Consider the following 18,376-nt stretch of genomic DNA (forward strand, 5'->3'; position numbering starts at 1 on the left):
CAAGAAATGATTGCGTAGCCATATGATGGAATTCTATATAGCCTAAAAGTCATGTTTTACAAGAATAATGGTTTTATAAAATGCTTAAGAAAGGGTGTTAAATGGGAAAACGTGTGAAACACTAACTCAGTCATTTATTTAAGAAAATATAAAAAGTATCTGAGGAAAACACATTCAGAGAAGACATGTGGCAGAATCACAAAGAATTTTGTGATTGGAAAACTAGATATTGCTTGATGATACTCTAGAAGTGGTTTGCTATTTTTATTTTTTTTGTTTGCTATTTTTAATATTTATTAGATATTGTTATTCTAAATTGCAGTTGTGATCATTATGACTTTTTCAGAATGCATTAAAGGTGTAGAAACAGTTTCCAAATTATTAGTATTCATAAGTTTTGCTCTTGTTGTTGTTAAATCATTTGTCCTTGTTAAATAGCTATACAGAAATGGATCCTGTTATCATTGCCTCTGAAGGAGTGGACAAATTCAAAAATGAAAATTTTGAAATTATTATTGTTGATACAAGTGGCCGCCATAAACAGGAAGACTCTTTGTTTGAAGAAATGCTTCAAGTCGCTAATGCTATAGTAAGTAGCTTTCAATTTAATAACATTGTAAGGACTTTGGTTAACTTAATTGCAAAACCTGACTGAATTTATGATCCATGTAAATTTATAAGTTATTTTTTGCCTGTATGATAGATTCCAAGTAATTTATTTCTATTTTGGGTACGTATATCTGTATGGTAAGGACTTAATTTTCTCTAACTAGGTATGAAATTTTCATAAGTAAGTATCAAAAATTTCCTTTCTTAATTATCTTATTAGTATATATAAGAAAAAATAAGAAACAAAAGTTTAGAATTAACTTTTAGTATCTGTTGAATTTCCTTTCTGTAAATAATTTAAATTGGAACATTTACCTGAGATGGATTTTGAAAGATTTTCAAAATGAAGCACTTAAAAATGTTAATCATCATTTAGTGTCTCTTCAAAATTATGATGGAAATGATCTGGGGAGAAGAGGCGGTTTGTAAATAATCTGTAGCACATATTTTGCCCATGAACCCATGTTTTGCCATTGAAGAGTTGGCAGTGATTCTTTAGTTAATGGTTAATGCTAGTGAGGTTTTCTTTAGGCATGCCATTATTTTGACCTAGTTGAGCAGAGCTTAGGGAAAGAGCCTCACCTCTGTTTTATTAATATTGGTTTTAGTGCATACTCTTATGTTTTTTCCTCTGATTTACTTTTGCTATTCCCTTTGCTTAGAATGTGATTCCTCCAGATCTTTGCATAACTTTTTTCCTCTTTATTCAGGTCACACTTTAGCTAAAACGTTACTACCTCCAGAGAGACCTCCCCTGGTTGCCCCACCTAAAGAAGCCTCCCACATCTCAAAACTCATATTCTCTATCTCATTTTAATTATCGTACATCTTAAAGTTTACTTGCCCATTTATTATCTGTCTCCTTTGACTAGAATGCAAGTCTTATAAGGACTAGGATTTACATATTCATCTCTTTGTCTCAGGACCTAAATGGTGCCTAATACATAGTATTCCCTCAGTAAATATTTACTGATTGAATGAATAATTATTTATAATAAATATTTTTCTATAGCTTCTAATGATGAAATTTGCTTAAGAGCAGGAAAAATATGTATTGTTTTCATTTAAATTTTCTAGCAACCTGATAACATTGTTTATGTGATGGATGCCTCCATTGGGCAGGCTTGTGAAGCCCAGGCAAAGGCTTTTAAAGATAAAGTAGATGTAGCCTCGGTCATAGTGACAAAACTTGATGGGCATGCAAAAGGAGGTGGTGCACTCAGTGCGTAAGTACCATTGATGCTGTTGTCCTAAGTCTTGGGCGCGTGTGTGTGTGTGTGTGTGTGTGTGTGTGTGTGTGTGTGTATGAGTGTATTTATGGCTTTCTTTTTGATCATTAAAAATATATTCAAGGCGGGGCACCGGGGTGGCTTAGTCGGTTGAGCTTCCAACTTCGGCTCAGGTCATGATCTCACAGTCCGGGAGTTCAAGCCCTGCATCGGGCTCTGTGCTGTCAGTTGAGAGCCTGGAGCTTGCTTCAGATTCTGTCTCCCTCTCTGTCTGCCCCTTCCCCATTCATGCTCTATCAAAAAATGAATAAATGCTAAAAAATTTTTTTTTTAAATATATGCAAGGGGCCCCTGGACGGCTCAGTCAATTAAGCACCCGACTCTTGATTTTGGCTTGGGACGTGATCTCGCAGTTCATGGGATTGAGCACTGTGTCAGGCTCTGTGCTGACAGTACAGAGCCTACATGGGATTCTCTCTCTCCTTCTCTCTGCCCCTCCCTGCCTCCAAAGTAAATAAATAAACATTTAAGAAAATAAAATATATTCCAATATATACTCAAATTTAAATAATTAAAAATAAAATAAAAATACATTCCAATAGTGGACTTAATACGGTCTATAAAAGAAGTTTAAATTGAAACAGAATTTTGGAGTCTTTCTGGTATAGTTCCGTTTTAATAGGTGAAAAGAAATTTGAACTGTGTACCTTTGTCTAAATACTCTAATCTGCTAGAAATTTGTTTGCCTTTTTGAGATTATTTTATGTTTTCTTTTTCTTTGCAGAGTTGCTGCCACAAAAAGTCCAATTATTTTCATTGGTACAGGGGAACACATAGATGACTTTGAACCTTTCAAAACACAGCCTTTCATCAGCAAGCTTCTTGGTATGTACATTGGTAGGGGATATAGAAAAATCTCCGAAAAATAGCATAGATCTTTGGGATGGATTAGGATTTTAGTCCTGCCCTCTCATTGACTAGTTCAGGAAAACCATTACCTTCCGTGATTTATCTCCCTCACCTGTAAAAAGTAAGGGTGATGGTTTTCTGCTTCTTGTGGTTAGAGTGGTAGAATGAGCTACTCAATGGACAATTTTTAGGAAAAGTTTTAGAGCACAATACAAAAATATGTGGTTGTGGTAATAGCAGGGGTAATGGCAGTAAAACTTTTGTACTAGGTAATAGAGTTAGAGAGCATGGAATTTGGAACCCTGGGCTAGAGTCCCTGCTTTGTCACTCTAGGTTCAGTTTTCTCACCTGTAAAGTATGGTAGGAATATCTGACCTGCTATCTCACATGGTTATTATCTATGTGCATGTATTTTGTATAATGTAAAGCAGCATATGCTATTGTTAATTTTTCTCTTTTTGGGTCTTGTAGGTATGGGTGACATTGAAGGACTGATAGATAAAGTCAATGAGTTGAAGTTGGATGACAATGAAGCGCTTATAGAGAAGTTGAAACATGGTATATGAGTAGCAAAAAGCGTTTGCTCTCAGATGTCTTCCCATGATTTCTTTTTGATAAAGCTACTGTTAATTTGTTTGAAATGATAAATCTCTTATTAAAGTTAGTTCTTCAAATGTTTATTTTCTACATGATTTGTATGCAAATCATTTTAAATCTCAAATATGTGAGCAGTTGTAGAATTGAGTATTTTTATTTTCTTTCTTGTAATCAAATTGCCTTAAAATTAAAATTGAAATGGAGTTTCTTGAAGTAAAACAGGTTAAATATAGGTTAGAACACTCTTCTAAACTGTTTACTTGTAAATTAAATGTGTGTGTATATGTGTGTGTGTGTATATTATTTACATTATAAAATATAAGGAAATTTAAAAGAATGAGATTAATAAACACTTTTTTTGACTCCACATTAAAGACCACTCTTATAGAGAATATATGTTGTGATTAAGAACTCAATCAAGTTCTTAAATCTATCATACCTGAATTTATATCTGATCTATTTTCAGCTGTATAACTTTTTCAAATTACTTAACCTTAATTTCCTTACCTGTAAAAAGTAGGTAGTACTAAGTATCTTCCTCATGGAGTTGTGAAGATTAAATCAGCTGATATATATAAAATGTCTAACACATCAGAAGCATTCAACATGTACTATTATTGACCATTCTGTTTTTCTCAAAATGATCTTACTTTTAGTTTCCATGGTCACATACTATCCTGCCTCTTTCCTCTTTCTCACTCATGTTGTCAGTTACCTACGCCTTTATTCCTGTTTTAAATACTGGTGTTTTTCAGGGATCATGCTAGGTCATCTTCTTTCTCTGGAGCTTCAGACTCCTATCTGTATGTTTATTAGACCATTCTTGGATGTTCTGTAGACACTTCAAATTCAGCATATCCGTATCTTCCCATCCTAACTTCCCACCCCCTTGTTACCATCAATGAATGTTAACATCATTTGTCTTATTGCCAGAGTTAGGAACTTGAGTATTGTCATGGACTCTCTTATTTCTTCCTCACCCTGCCCATTACTTTTCCCGTCAGTCAGCTTGTCCTACTGATTTTACCTCCTGTCTTCATTCCATTCCCTTCTCCAGCTCCAGTAATTACGCAAGTTTACCTCTTGCCCAGATTGCTTATTCTGTCTTTTATCAAATCTTCCTGTTTCTTAGATTCTTCCCCTTGTATCTATTTTTTATACTGCAGCCAAAATGATCTTTCAAAAATGCAAGTCTGATCCTACAACTGCCTTTCTCAAAATCTTTCAGTGGCTTCCCCTTGCCCTTAGAATGTTTTTACATGAGTCTACCATCAGGCTGGCTGGCTGGCACAGTTGGAGGACCATGCAACTTGATCTTGGGCTTGTGAGCTTGAGCCCCATGTTGGGTATAGAGATTACTTAAAAAAATAAAATCCTTAAAAAAAAGTGACTCTACCATCTAGCCCACATCCTCTACATCATTTTTGATGCTGTTCTTCATAGGATTCTGTGTGCCAATCATGCTGAATTTCTCTCAGCTTTTAAATGTACATTGCTATCTGTCTCCTCTGTGCCTTTGCCTATTAGGTATCTTCTTCCTGCCTCCACCCTCCTCTCCCCAGCCATACTGGGCAGCTTCTACTCATACTTAAGTTTCTCCTTCTTTAAAAGGGACGTTTTACCTGATCCCTGGACTGAGAACTCTCTGCTTTATGCTTCCATCGTGCCCTCTAATTTTTGTATCATTCATCACAATTATTAGATACCTGTCTTCCCTGCTTGAAGGTGAAGGTAAGTTTCATAGCTGTGTTCCTCACCTTTTATGTTTACAGTATCTACCAGTTTCTGACACTTAGTAGATCTCTAATAAATATTTATTGAATGAATGAATCTGTCCCTCATGGCCTGGCTCTTTTCCCCTGCCTTCCTCTATCTTGAACAGTCCTACTGCTGCTTCCACTACCACACTAAACTGGGTAAAGTATCCCTACTCAGTCTACTTTTTGACTCTTAGGTCTCTCCTTATGTCTGCATTTTGCTTCTGCTCTTAGCATTCTACTCGTTTCTGTGGTCACCAAGGGCAAAACTAGTAACCTTTCTTTTTTCCCTTGGTTCCCAATATTTAAGTGTTATCTTTCTTTTGTTTTCAAACTCTTCACTTGGGTTCCATGACAGTGAATTTCCTTTGTTATCATGGCTTCAATTGTCATGTATGTATAATGACCAAATAATATTTCAGCCTTAACTTTTTCTACCACTGTTTAATTCTGCATTTCTAGCTGCCTGCTGTAACATTTCTTTTAAAATATTGTACTGCCACTGAAATTCAGAATGGCTAAAACCAAATAACCTTTTCCATTTATATCTTTAGGACATAAATAGAAAATACTCTGGATGTTTTTGTCATTGTTAATTGAAGTTAATTTACATGTAATGAAATGCTTAGATCCTAAGGGTATCATTCTATCAATTTTGACAAACGCATAATAACCCATATCCGTCAGGAAATAATATTTCCATTATCTAGAAAGCTTGCTTATTCTCCTTGCCAGTAAGTACTTCATAGTATAGGAATCCTAGAGTATTCCTTTTTCCCCCACCTGTTTCCTTTGACTCAGCATATTTTTGACATTCATCCATGTAGTTGCATGTGCCTGTAGCTTGTTCTTTAATTGCTGAGTAGTAGTTCATCCACAGTCTCTCCATTTTCTTGTTCACAGATAGCTAAGTTGTTTATAAAATGCCAAATGATGTTCTAAAATGTTTTTGCCACTTTACATTCTCACCAGCAGTATATGAGAATTCTGCTTGCTCCATGTCTTGCCCCCTATCTTCTTTAACTTTTGGTGTTGTCACACTTTTTAATTTTAGTCACCCTAGTGGGTAGAGTTTATCTGCCTCGTTTTCGTGTTTTTTGTTGTTTGTTGTTGTCCATTTTCTCTGATAGAATGTAAACTTCTCTAGGATAGGATCTGTCTGTACATCTGTGTATCCTGTACTGCATTCATCCTATGATCTTGCCCAGAGTAACTGCTCAGGAATATTTGTTGATTAGATGTTTTGTAAGTGTGCTTCAGGATGAACCCATGACTAAGGAAAAGATTAATTTTATTGAATGGAAATGTACACCTTCTAATATATCTGAATAATTTATATTTCAGGTCAGTTTACGTTGCGAGACATGTATGAACAATTTCAAAATATCATGAAAATGGGCCCCTTCAGTCAGATCTTGGTTAGTTATCCTAAAAAATTTGTTTATTTTCATCTTCTTTTGTTTTTCATTAAAATTTTAAAGAGTAGGTGCATTTACTTTCATTATTTTTGCTATTTGTGTAAAAATGCTTTAAAAACTTAGTGTCAAAATTAAAGCTGAGTACTTAAATGTGAACATTGTGAACAGTTTAATCTCAAGCTGTTGTTGATTTTATGTTTAAATATATCTGTTTTAGGGGATGATCCCTGGTTTTGGAACAGATTTTATGAGCAAAGGAAATGAACAAGAGTCAATGGCAAGGCTAAAGAAATTAATGACGATAATGGATAGTATGAATGATCAAGGTAAGATGGCAGATTACTTGATTTAGAGGACAATGCTCTGAATATTTACAAGTGGATTCACTGTGTTCCTGTGGATAAGATGGGGAAAAATTTAGATTGAAAGATTGTTAGGTAGATTTGTAGCCCTTTGAAAGCTCTTACTCAAAGCGTTGTAATTACTGGATTGACTTTATCAGAGAGAGAAATGTCTAATACAGTTCTCCAAATGAGTTTCATGAAAAGAACACTAGCTCTTCATGATGATGATGGAAATAACTTGAAAGGAGAGTTCTGTAATCAAATAAATTTGGGGGAATTATGGGTTAAAAAAACTATTATTTATTGTAAGTCTCCTTAGTGCTCTCATATACTAACATGAATTGGGAATCTGTCAGAAAGATAGTTTAAGCAATGTTTACAAACTTATTTTATACTGAAACTCTCGGGCTTCAGTCTTATTAGAGATACACTGCTCTCCGGGTGCCTGAGTGGCTCAGTTGGTTGAGCACCCATTTTGGCTCAGGTCATGATCCCAGGGTCATGGGATTAAGCCCCACCTTGGGCTCTGTGCTGAGCATGGAGCTTGCTTGGGATTCTCTCTCTCTCTCTCTCTCTCTCTCTCTCTCTCTCTTTTTCTCCCTCTCTGTCTCCCATGCGTGTGGGTACTCTCTAAAAAAAAAAATTTTTTTTTAAAAAAAGGAAAAAAGAAAGACATACACTGTTCTCTGTAATCCTGCATTATACTTCCAGGTCTTTTATGTAATCGTTAGCTCGTTAACATTTATAGTACTATGACCCCTTTATCTTTTTTCCAGTTTTTTAGCACCCTTTCTGATGCAGCCCAGAAGATATGCCGAACAGTTTTTAGGTCTAACTCTACCACTTGACCTCTGACTTCATTTACAAAGAAATACAGGCTTTTGGCCTTGAACTTCCTCAACCATTGGCTACCTTACCAATACGATTGTGGCAGCCACAAACCACTCTTCAAGCTTTTTCAAGGACCTTAGGTCTCCTTCAGTACAATTCTTTCCTGGATCTCTAGTCTCTTCTCATCTTTTGACTTTTCTTTCCCATCAGCATATAAACATTAAGTTTTTTGAGCTATACTTCTCTCTCATGCTTTTTTATTCTTTTTCTCTTTCCAGTCAAACTTCTTCAAAGAACGATTTGTATTTTTCTCAAACTAGTGAAATCTGACTTCTGTCCCTACCACTGCTTGGAAATAGATACTAAGATTTCCAATAACCTGCTGGGCTGCTCCAGTGGATCCTTTTCAGTCTTTTTCTTGACCTTTACAACATTGACTGTTGTTAATCACCTTTTTTTCTTGGCTTCTGTTATATCATCTCCCCACTTTTACCCTACTTTTCTTGTTAACTCAGTTACTTTCCCAGCCTGTCCCTTAAATGAATACATACTACAAGTTTTGTCCTCTGCCAATGCTTCTTCTCATTCTGCTCATTTTCTTTGAATAATTCATCCACATCTGTGCTTCCTCTACTGCTTCACTGATTATTTTTTGTATTCTCTACCTCTTTCCTGGGCTCTAGGCTTTCATAGTAACCCAGATAAGACTGTATCTTTCTCATCTCTGAATCTTTAACACCGTGAAAAGTTTTATATGTAGAATTAACAATTGCAGCCATAATTGGAGTATTTACTCTGTCCTGCTACTGTCCTGAGCACTTTACATAGATTAACCCATCTAATTATCACAGTCACTCTCAAGAGACAGTTCTGGGGTTAAAATCCATTATTATGTAACTTTTGTAGATTAGGAAACTGAGATATAGGAAAGTTGAGTAATTTGTTCAAGGATACTAGCTACAGAGTAGAGAGACTGGGCTTCAAACTCAGGCATTTTGGCTCAAGAGTCTACACTCTGGACCACTTCCTTTCTAGATGCTCACTAAATGGTGGACAGATATCTTTATTTACATAATTGAAAGTTTTCTGAGGCACAGATCCAAAATGTAGTTTTTCTCCCTTGGTGAGTGACGCTTTATCTATCTAATAGATACCTATTTACTCAGTCACCTAAGCTAGAAACTGGGGTCAACCTAGATTTGTGTCCTTGCTGATTTTCTATCTAGTGGTTCAACTATGACAGAGGTAAACGTATTGAAGTGCCTAACTTTTTCCTTTTAGTTGTGTCAGTTTTCTGTCAGGTAAGCTCTTTTGTTGGGTACAATACATATTTAGGATTGTTGGGTCTTCTTGGTGAATTGACCTTTTTATCATAATGTCTGTAATGTCCTCCTTTGTCCCTTGTCTATTTTGTCTGATTTTTAAAAATTTTTTTCACGTTTATTTATTTATTTTGAGAGAGGGAGAGACAGAGTATCAGCAGGGGAGGGGCAGAGAGAATCCCACGCAGGCTCCGTGCTGTCAGCACAGAGCCCAATGAGGGGCACAATGTCAGGAACCATGAGATAATGACCTGAGCTGAAGTCAACAGTTGAATGCTTAACTGACTGAGCCACCCAGGCGCCCCTGAATAGTTTTCTTAATGGTTGCTTTAGGTATTATAGTATGCATACATATTTCACTTAAAACAGTCTACTTCTATCAGTATTTTACCACTTTTAGGGGAATAGATAGGAACCTTAACATTATCTTAGATTTAGTGAGTTCTATTTCCTTAATATTTCTCATATCTTCCCTCTTCTCTTTGTCTCTAAATCCCCTACATTAGTTCATACACTCATCATTTCTCTCTCTTTTTTTTTTTACACCCATCATTTCTTACCTAGATTGCTGTCATAGGTTCCTAACATTTCCCTTTCTCTTTTTCATCCCTCTTTTCAGTTTGTATTCTTCATTGACACAAGAATGGTCTTTCTAAACATAGAAAGTTCTGGGGTCAAACTCCTTCAGTGGCTCTTTAATGTTGTCATAATGAATTTGAAACCTGGCTTACAAGTTCTTTATAATCTTGTCCTTATCTACTTTTGGAACTTTTTAAATCTCAGCTCTTACCCAAGCTTGGTTTCTTCTACAAAAAACTATTTTTATTCTAGAAATCCATGTTCTGCTTCCTAGAATGTCCCTTGCTTTCTCTTCTTTACTTAACCTCATACTTGTCCTTTAGGTAACCTTTAGAGTTACCTTGTTACTCAGTTAAAGAGAAACCATCAGTATGGAGCCTTTCCTGACTTTCTTCTTTAAATTATGTCCCCTTTTGCTATTTGCTTAAATCTATCATGTTGCTTACCATGATATGCTGTTATTAGTGTGTCTTTTTCTTCACTACACTTGAGGTCTTAGAATGCATATTTCCTAAATATTTTATAGTGAAGATGGGGCTTAAAAGCTGCATTTATGAAATGGATTTAGGTTTTAATGACTGTAAGTTTATTATGAGACAATTTGCTCTTTATTTATATCTCATTGGTAATCAAATTTCACCTGGATTTCAGTTCACTTCTGGATGATATGCTTAGAGGGCATAAACAAATTAGAAGATATATTTAGGAAATGTTATTTGTAACCTAGAGGAAATTCACAAGAATTTGAAATAGTCTCTCAAATTCTCAAATATTTGAGAATATTTGAAAGCCTTATTCTTTGTGCCTGGCAAGGAGACATGTATGCAAATAGGAAGAAATGCCATAGAAACATACTTCATTTTAATATGTGAAAAGATTTTCCATAATTATAGGTATAATAGGATGGTATAGATTACTATATTTTATTATGTATTTATTTTTAAAGTTTATTCATTTATTTTGAGAGAGTGCTCACGTGTGCATGCACGTGTGCATGAGTGTGGAAGGGGCAGAGACAGAAGGAGAGAGAGAATCTGAAGCAGGCTCCATGCTGACGTGGGGTTTGATCTCACAAACCATGAGATCGTGACCCGAGCCAAAATCAAGAGTCGGACACTTAACCAACTGAGCCACCCAGGTGCCCTGGAAATATTTTCCATAATTATAGGTACATTAGAATGGCATAGATTACTGTATTTCAGATACTGGGTCACCTCTCCTGGGGATATTAAGATGGAGGCTAGGTGACCATTTATTGGGGAATGTTGTAGAGAGAATGGAGACATAATAGAAATTTTGACTAAAGTCCATCCTGTTCCTGAGATTGTATGTAGCTAAAGCCAGAAGAAATACACATCATACTCATAGAGTTATAAAAATGCTGAAGGGGTGGGGCGCCTGGTTGGCTCAGTCAGTTAAATGTCTGGCTTCAGCTCAGGTCATGATCTCACAGTTCGTGAGTTTGAGCCCAGCATCAGCCTCTCCACTGACAGTGCAGAGCCTGCTTGGGATTCTCTCTCTCCCCCTCTCTTTCTGCCCCTCTCCCACATGTGTTTTCTGTCTCTCTAAAATAAATAAACTTAAAAATTAAAAAAAAAAAAATGGGGCCCTTCGTGGCTCAGTCGTTTAAGTGTCTGACTTTGGCTCAGGTAGTGATTTCACAGCTTGTGAGTTCGAGCCCCATGTAAGGCTCTGTGCTGACAGCTCAGAGCTTAAAGCCCGCTTCAGATTCTGTCTCCCTCTCTCTCTGCCCCTTACCCGTTTGCACTCTGTCTCTCTCTCTCTCTCTCTCTCTCTCTCTCTCAAAAATAAACATTAAAAATTTTTTTAATTAAAAAAATTATTCTTAAAAAAATAAAAATAAATTAAAAACTAAAAATGCTGGAGGGAATTAACTCATTATGTTATAGAAAGGATTAAAATACTAATAATAATTACTTGATTATAAAAAATATAACCATTATTTTGTTGATGATAGGTAGAGCCTACCTAGTTCCACTTGCTTAAGTGCCTAAATTTGTGACTTAAGTGTTACTAGTTATTTAGAAATGAGCAGTTTTCTTTTTTGAAAGACACCTTATGCTTCTAATATATGCTCTGAGGAGCAGGTGGATATGAGATATGGAAAAAGTGGACATGGGTTTCAAAGGTTTTCAGAATGTTCTGTTTTACTTAAACTGTGGGGTGAGTACATGTTTATTTGTTTTAAAGTTTATTTATTTATTTTGGGAGAGAGCGCATGTGAGCAGGTGGACGGGCAAAGAGAGAGAAGAGAGAAAATCCCAAGCAAGCACCTCCTGTGGGTTCAGAGCCTGATGCGGGGCTCCATCCCGTGAAGGAACCATGGGATCATGACCTGAGCCAAAATCAAGTCAGATGCTTAACCGACTAAGCTAGGAGCCCCTGTTTTATTGTTTTCATAGCTTATGAATATTATAAATGTTCTTTTGAATATATTCCATGTTTAATTTTTAAAAATCAGATGCAAACATGGCAGATGATATTAACATTTGTTAAATTTGGTGGTGACTTCATCATTTTGTTTTCGTGTGTGTGAGGTATTTGTACATAACTGTTTTGATAATGAATGTTAATTGTATGTAAGTGATAGTAATTAATCCTCGTCTACAGAACTTGACAGTACTGATGGTGCCAAGGTTTTTAGTAAACAACCAGGAAGAATCCAAAGAGTGGCAAGAGGATCAGGTGTGTCGACTAGAGATGTTCAAGAACTTTTGACACAATATACCAAATTTGCACAGATGGTAAAAAAGATGGGAGGTATCAAAGGACTTTTCAAAGGTAAGAAAAGTAACAAACTCCTCTTTTGTTAGTATTGAAAGTAAAGAAAGAAGGTGAGAAATTAAAAGCCAGGAGTGCTACCAGGATTGGCAAACACTGGTGAATTTCATGTTATATTCAAGTACTACTTGAATGTGATCTGTGATTTATCTGTTTGCACATTCAAAGTAATAAATACTAATGTTTAAAAAAAAAACAAATTTAATGACTTTATTTTTATGATGTAATATATATTAAAGACAATTTAGAGCATATAAGAAAGAATAAGAAAAAAATCCTAAAGCACCCATTACCTTTTCTCTCCAGAGAATCCTATGGGTTTTATTTTAAATAACATTTGGTAAATGAGTGCTTTCTTCTGATACGTCATGACTATTTTTCTGTATTGTCAAATATTCTTCAAAATATAACTTTGAAGCACTGAATACTCTCCCAGGTATGCTTGTATCTTCGTTTAGTGCAATGGTTATTTATGTTGATCCATTTGCTCCTATATCAGTATCAGTTCCTGTGCAGTCTTCCATGAGGCCAGGGATTTTGTCTATTTTATAGATGCTGAACGAATTTTGTAATTATTATTTCCAATTGGTGGTTAAATGTTTTCTCAGTATGTGTTTTTTAAATTACCACTCAGGTTTAACATCTCTTCATACATTTTTTGGTTTGAATTTCTTTTGTGAATCACCTCTTAGGTTCCTTGTTTATTTGTCTCATTTTCCCCGCTATTGCTTTGTAGTAACTCTTTAAAATGCTTCGTTTGTGTCTGCAAATATTTTACCCAGTTTTCATTTGCCTTTTACTTTTATTTATTTTTTTTAGTGAAAGGAAGCTTTCATTTTTTTTTTTTTTAATTTTTTTTTTTCAACGTTTATTTATTTTTGGGACAGAGAGAGACAGAGCATGAATGGGGAGGGGCAGAGAGAGAGGGAGACACAGAATCTGAAACAGGCTCCAGGCTCTGAGCCATCAGCCCAGAGCCCGACGTGGGGCTCGAACTCACAGACCGCGAGATCGTGACCTGGCTGAAGTCGGACGCTTAACCGACTGCGCCACCCAGGCGCCCCAGGAAGCTTTCATTTTTAATGTAGCCAAGCCTATTTATCATTTTCTTTGATTTCCTTTATACTCAAAAAAGCCTTCTCCATGTTGGTACCACAATAGCCACCTATACTTTCTATTTTGGTTTTAGTTTTTAACTCTTTATCCCATCTGAAATTTATTTTGCTGTGTACTGTATAAAGCAAAAAGATGTTTACTTTTCCAAAGAGTTAATCAACTGTCCTAATCCTCTCTTAAAATTTATTCTAATTTTTTTCTATATTTTCTATATTAAAGTTTTTTTCTATGTTGTTTTTTCTATATTGTTCTATATTATGTATAGAAGTTTTTACTGCCTTTTGTCCTAGACACTTATTTTCCATGCTTGTTATATTCTATTTTGTTTTTTGTGGCAGGGAGAAAAGTTAGACTAACATGTTTAAAATTGTAATTCCTAACATCACATGCTGTTTCAGATAGTGATTATTAAACACATTATGTCAGTTTAACATCTTTCCCAAATAACGCTGACTATTCTTGATAGAACTGCAGATCTAAGCACTGATTACTCAGTAAAGGCACAATCAAGATGAAATGAGCAGTGGATGTGGCACACATTCTTGTCATACCAAGCTCTTCATATTCTTTTAGAAGTTTTAAGTCCTCGGAAACAAATACATATGACAGTTTACCAATAGACACAGAATTCATGTTTTACACAGATTTATTAATCATGAAAAATTTTTCACGGATTTTACCATGTTTTATAAAAACATATTTTTCATTCATATATCTTAATTCATATAACTTATTCAGATTAGTCAGCTTTGATGCTTATTTTCATAAATACTTTTGAGAAGCACCAGTTATGTTCCTTTGAAATAATTTTGCTTGAAGCAGCTCTACTTACTCATTATTGTTACATCGATGATCTCTTTTGCTTCCTGTCTCTTAAGACCACAGCAGCTATTCTCTTAAAGGAGCTCTCTCCTGTTTTGCCTCAGAGTGCATCTCTTTTATTGGCTTCCTTTTTTCCTGTGGAGTTTCAACCAAGTGTGTGGAAATTCATTGGTAAATGGAGTTGCATTATTTGTCTTTCTCTTGTCTGAAGGTTTTCATTATTTTTAATAGCTTCTTAGATATATGCAAATCTTCATGCTTTCTCAGAGTCATTATTTCATATTCATTTACCAGCAATCCAGGCTCATTCCTGATTAACTCTTATCTATAAAGTCAGTTTTTTGTTTAGCATTCTCCCGTATGACTATTAAACAATTGTTGTTATAGCTTACTGTTAATAACCACTGGATACAGTTTTAACAAAAATAGCCCTTAAAAAGTCTCTCGAATGTCCCTTAATATAGAATTTTAATATAGAATTTTGTTCTTTCTCAAAAATATGTATGTAATTGAGATAAAAATTAGAAGGGAATATGTATAAATAGAAATAATGCGTTCAGGGTAATAACCTAATACCTAAAGTTATGGGTGATTGTTTAAAAATTTTACTCAATTCATAAAATTTTCTTTGATACCCTGATTATATTACATTCTTACATTCTACATTGACTCAAAACCTTTTTATTTTTTTTCAGGTGGTGACATGTCTAAGAATGTGAGTCAGTCACAGATGGCAAAATTGAATCAACAAATGGCCAAAATGATGGATCCAAGAGTTCTGCATCACATGGGTAAATATAAAATTGTTGCCAGTTTATAACATACAGTTTTAATTTATAAAGGTTGAGTTTTAATAAGCCTTCTGTTGTGATACTATGAAAATCTGTTCAAAGATGTATGGTTTAGGGAAATGGCCATCTGAATTCTAAGGTGAATGGTTGTAATAGTGCTATATAACAGAGGTTTTATTTACTCTTCTGCTGCCATCGGTGTGATTTTTTTTTTTTTTTAATCTTTATTTATTTTTGAGAGAGGGATGGAGTGTGAACAGGGGAGGAGCTGAGGGGAGGGAGACACAGAATCAGAAGCAGGCTCCAGGCCCCGAGCTGTTAGCACAGAGCCCAACGCGGGGCTCAAACTCACAAACCGTGAGATCATGACCTGAGCCGAAGTCGGATGCTTAACTGACTGAGCCACCCAGGCGCCCCATTGGTGTGATTTTTGAGCAAGATACTTAATCATCTTCTGTTAATGTTTGAAGACCTTTTGCCCTAGTTTGGAATCTGGGTATTTTCAATGAGGAGACTTTGAAATTATATAAGGATTCTGAAACCCAGTTATACTTTTGCCATGTGACCTATGAAAAGTTCCTTAAACTTTCTGAAACTCACTTTCCTCTTTTGTAAAATCACAGATAATAGCTCATCAGGACATTGTGAGCTAATATATATGAAAGCATTTAGTACAGTTCTGGGCATACAGATGTTCAATAAATGGTAAATTCTTTTCTTCCTTTAAGTCCTATGAAACAACTCCTCTGCTCCCCTGAATTGGTCATGATTTACAACAAGAGTCTTTTGGACTTCCCAGAAAAAATTTTTTTTGTTTAGTTTTATTGACTTCCTATTGTGTACCAGGTATTGTTCTAAGATCCTTTCATATATTATCTCATTTATTCCTTATAACTTGATGAGATATGTTATTCATTCTGTTTTACAGATAAGGATATTGGTGATAATACAAAATTTTAATTGGTTTGTTCTTTAAGGCTGATGACCAAATTGCAGTCAGATCCCAGTAAATTTTTAGAAGTTAAAGTACTTCTTAGGCAAAAGTAATGTTTCAAGTTCTGCATAATAATTATCTGAATTTACTCTACTTTCACTCTAGGTGGTATGGCAGGACTTCAGTCAATGATGAGGCAGTTTCAACAGGGTGCTGCTGGCAATATGAAAGGCATGATGGGATTCAATAATATGTAAAGAAGATGCCTTAATATAAACTGACTCAGTTGATTACATTATTTGCTGAGACCTCAGAGTTTCCCTCCTTTTTGCAAACAGGAAAAAAAAAAGTATTTTTCTTGCCTGTCTTGCTCTTTTTCTTCTTCTCATCTTTTTTCCCCCTCCTTTTCTTCTTCCTTCCTTCTTTTCTCCTTCCCTTTGATATAAGGGAGGAATATATAGTTTTTGTGGAAATCATTCTATTTTTGCTTTAGATTTTCTTCTGTTAGTGTTCACCACCATAATACTTCTTAAGTTAAACAAATCATGATGTAAAATTTAGTACTTAAAAGTTTTTAATTGTCTCAAAGGCCAAGCATTACATTTGTAAACAGTCCTGGTCAGTAGTTACATGATGTCTCAATAAAAGTGCTGTAAAATAAACTTCAAACTCGTTATAAATTAAGGGGTTGTTAACTTTCTTATGATTTAAATTTATCAATGTATCACTTTAAAAGGCAGACAGAAATACCAATTGCTGTGTCACTTAAAACTAGTCCTACATGTATACCTTTAATTGGAGATATCATAGAATAATTTAACCATTAGTATTAGGGATTTTTGTTTAACTTAGAATAATTACGGTAATTTTGCCATACAAATCTTAGGCCTGCCATTTAAATTGAAATTGTGAATTTGGTTAGTTTACAATATAATGTTTTGTATATAGCTTCCATTTTCTTATCTCATATTTTTGAAGACTTAATGACAATATTTGGTTTTTTTTGAAAAGCCAGTTTTGTTTCTTACACACCAAAAAAATCTGTTTGATGAAACTGATGTACTTTGTTAATAGTTAATGTATAGACCTCCTAATGGGAAAATAATTGCATATATTAGGCTGTTAATACATATTAAAAATAATGAGACCATGACAAGGTTGATCTGGTTGTTGGTTACTTTGGATTGCTGCATAGTACATTTAGAAAAGTGGCTTTTAAATAAGTTACGAAATTAAAAATACTAGAATAATTATTATACTTATTCATTGTTGATCATGAAGACTAGATATGGTATAGTTGTGTATTTTGAGCTATAGTGAATTGATCTTCAGCACAGGATTGATTTGTAGTAGTAGGAGAGGATATTTTTATAGTATTAATTTTTTATGACTCAAGCGTTTCAAAAAGGTCTTATAAGCCAAAGTATCTATTAAAAATAATTACAAAAAGAGTGCAACAGATTTTCTTGTTTACTTGGGCACAGATTTTTATATACCACTAAATTATTTTTACCAGCTAAAAATTAGCATACTCCTATAAAACACTGTATACCCTATATAAATGATGTATCTTGTACTCTGCAGAAATGTCATAAGGTCCAGCTATAGAAATTTGACAATGAGAAAATGCTGTTTTCCAAATTAGTTTCTAATTAAACTGATGCATACCACCTTTTCTGGGCAAGCATTTTTGTGATTTCTGTCCTCGGGGTACTACTTTTCACTTTGACCAAAAAGGGAAATGAGACACTTGGCCAAACTTTATGACTAAGGTATTGCTTTTAAGTTTTTTTGTGTGTCTGGTGCAAATTATATTTTTCAGAAGCAAAAATAACAGTGGCAAAGGACAGCTGAACACCTGTTCAGCTTCCATTTCCTCTTTGGTAAGACGAGGGAACTGGAGATGCTCTCTAAACTTCTGATTTCATTAATTCCTCAATCTGACATCTTTAGTTGCAAATGCTAGCCTTCCATTCTCACGGTTTTTGTCCAAGTGCAAACAACGTAAGTTTGACAGCATAAATAATTTGACCAAATTTCCTTTTATTTTTCACTATTGTTAAAATTGGTTCCTAAGCTTTTTGGTACCTGTTATATTCCCAACTTAGACCCCTACGTAGATCTACTATTGTATAACATTGGATTCTTCCTGAAGTTTATTATAATATGTACAAAAATAAAACTAGGTGTAGTTCCTAAGCTTACAATGCTTATGTAATTATAAAACAAAAACTTGGAAATTAATTTCAACAAACTATAATACCAACAAAGGGCAAATTAGTGGGCAATTTCATGTGATGGATGTCAGTATTTTTC

The 18,376-nt window shown here is 34.8% G+C and overlaps 1 protein-coding gene across 3 annotated transcripts in view; it reads left to right on the top strand.

The window, feature by feature from the left end:
- SRP54 (signal recognition particle 54) overlaps positions 1-17,735 on the top strand; it is a 40,072-nt gene extending 22,337 nt beyond the window's left edge. For all 3 annotated transcript variants that reach the window (XM_043555982.1, XM_043555984.1, XM_043555983.1), the window contains 9 exons: positions 439-589; positions 1,687-1,835; positions 2,623-2,723; positions 3,219-3,305; positions 6,446-6,519; positions 6,737-6,845; positions 12,227-12,397; positions 15,031-15,126; positions 16,226-17,735. In XM_043555982.1, coding sequence (XP_043411917.1) covers positions 439-589; positions 1,687-1,835; positions 2,623-2,723; positions 3,219-3,305; positions 6,446-6,519; positions 6,737-6,845; positions 12,227-12,397; positions 15,031-15,126; positions 16,226-16,317 — 1,030 coding nt within the window. In that variant the 3' untranslated portion in view covers positions 16,318-17,735. The remainder of the gene's footprint in view (positions 1-438; positions 590-1,686; positions 1,836-2,622; positions 2,724-3,218; positions 3,306-6,445; positions 6,520-6,736; positions 6,846-12,226; positions 12,398-15,030; positions 15,127-16,225) is intronic.
- Positions 17,736-18,376: the final 641 nt, after the last annotated feature.

This window comes from Prionailurus bengalensis, chromosome B3 (genome assembly GCF_016509475.1).
Source record: "Prionailurus bengalensis isolate Pbe53 chromosome B3, Fcat_Pben_1.1_paternal_pri, whole genome shotgun sequence".
Classification (NCBI taxonomy): Eukaryota; Metazoa; Chordata; class Mammalia; order Carnivora; family Felidae; genus Prionailurus; species Prionailurus bengalensis.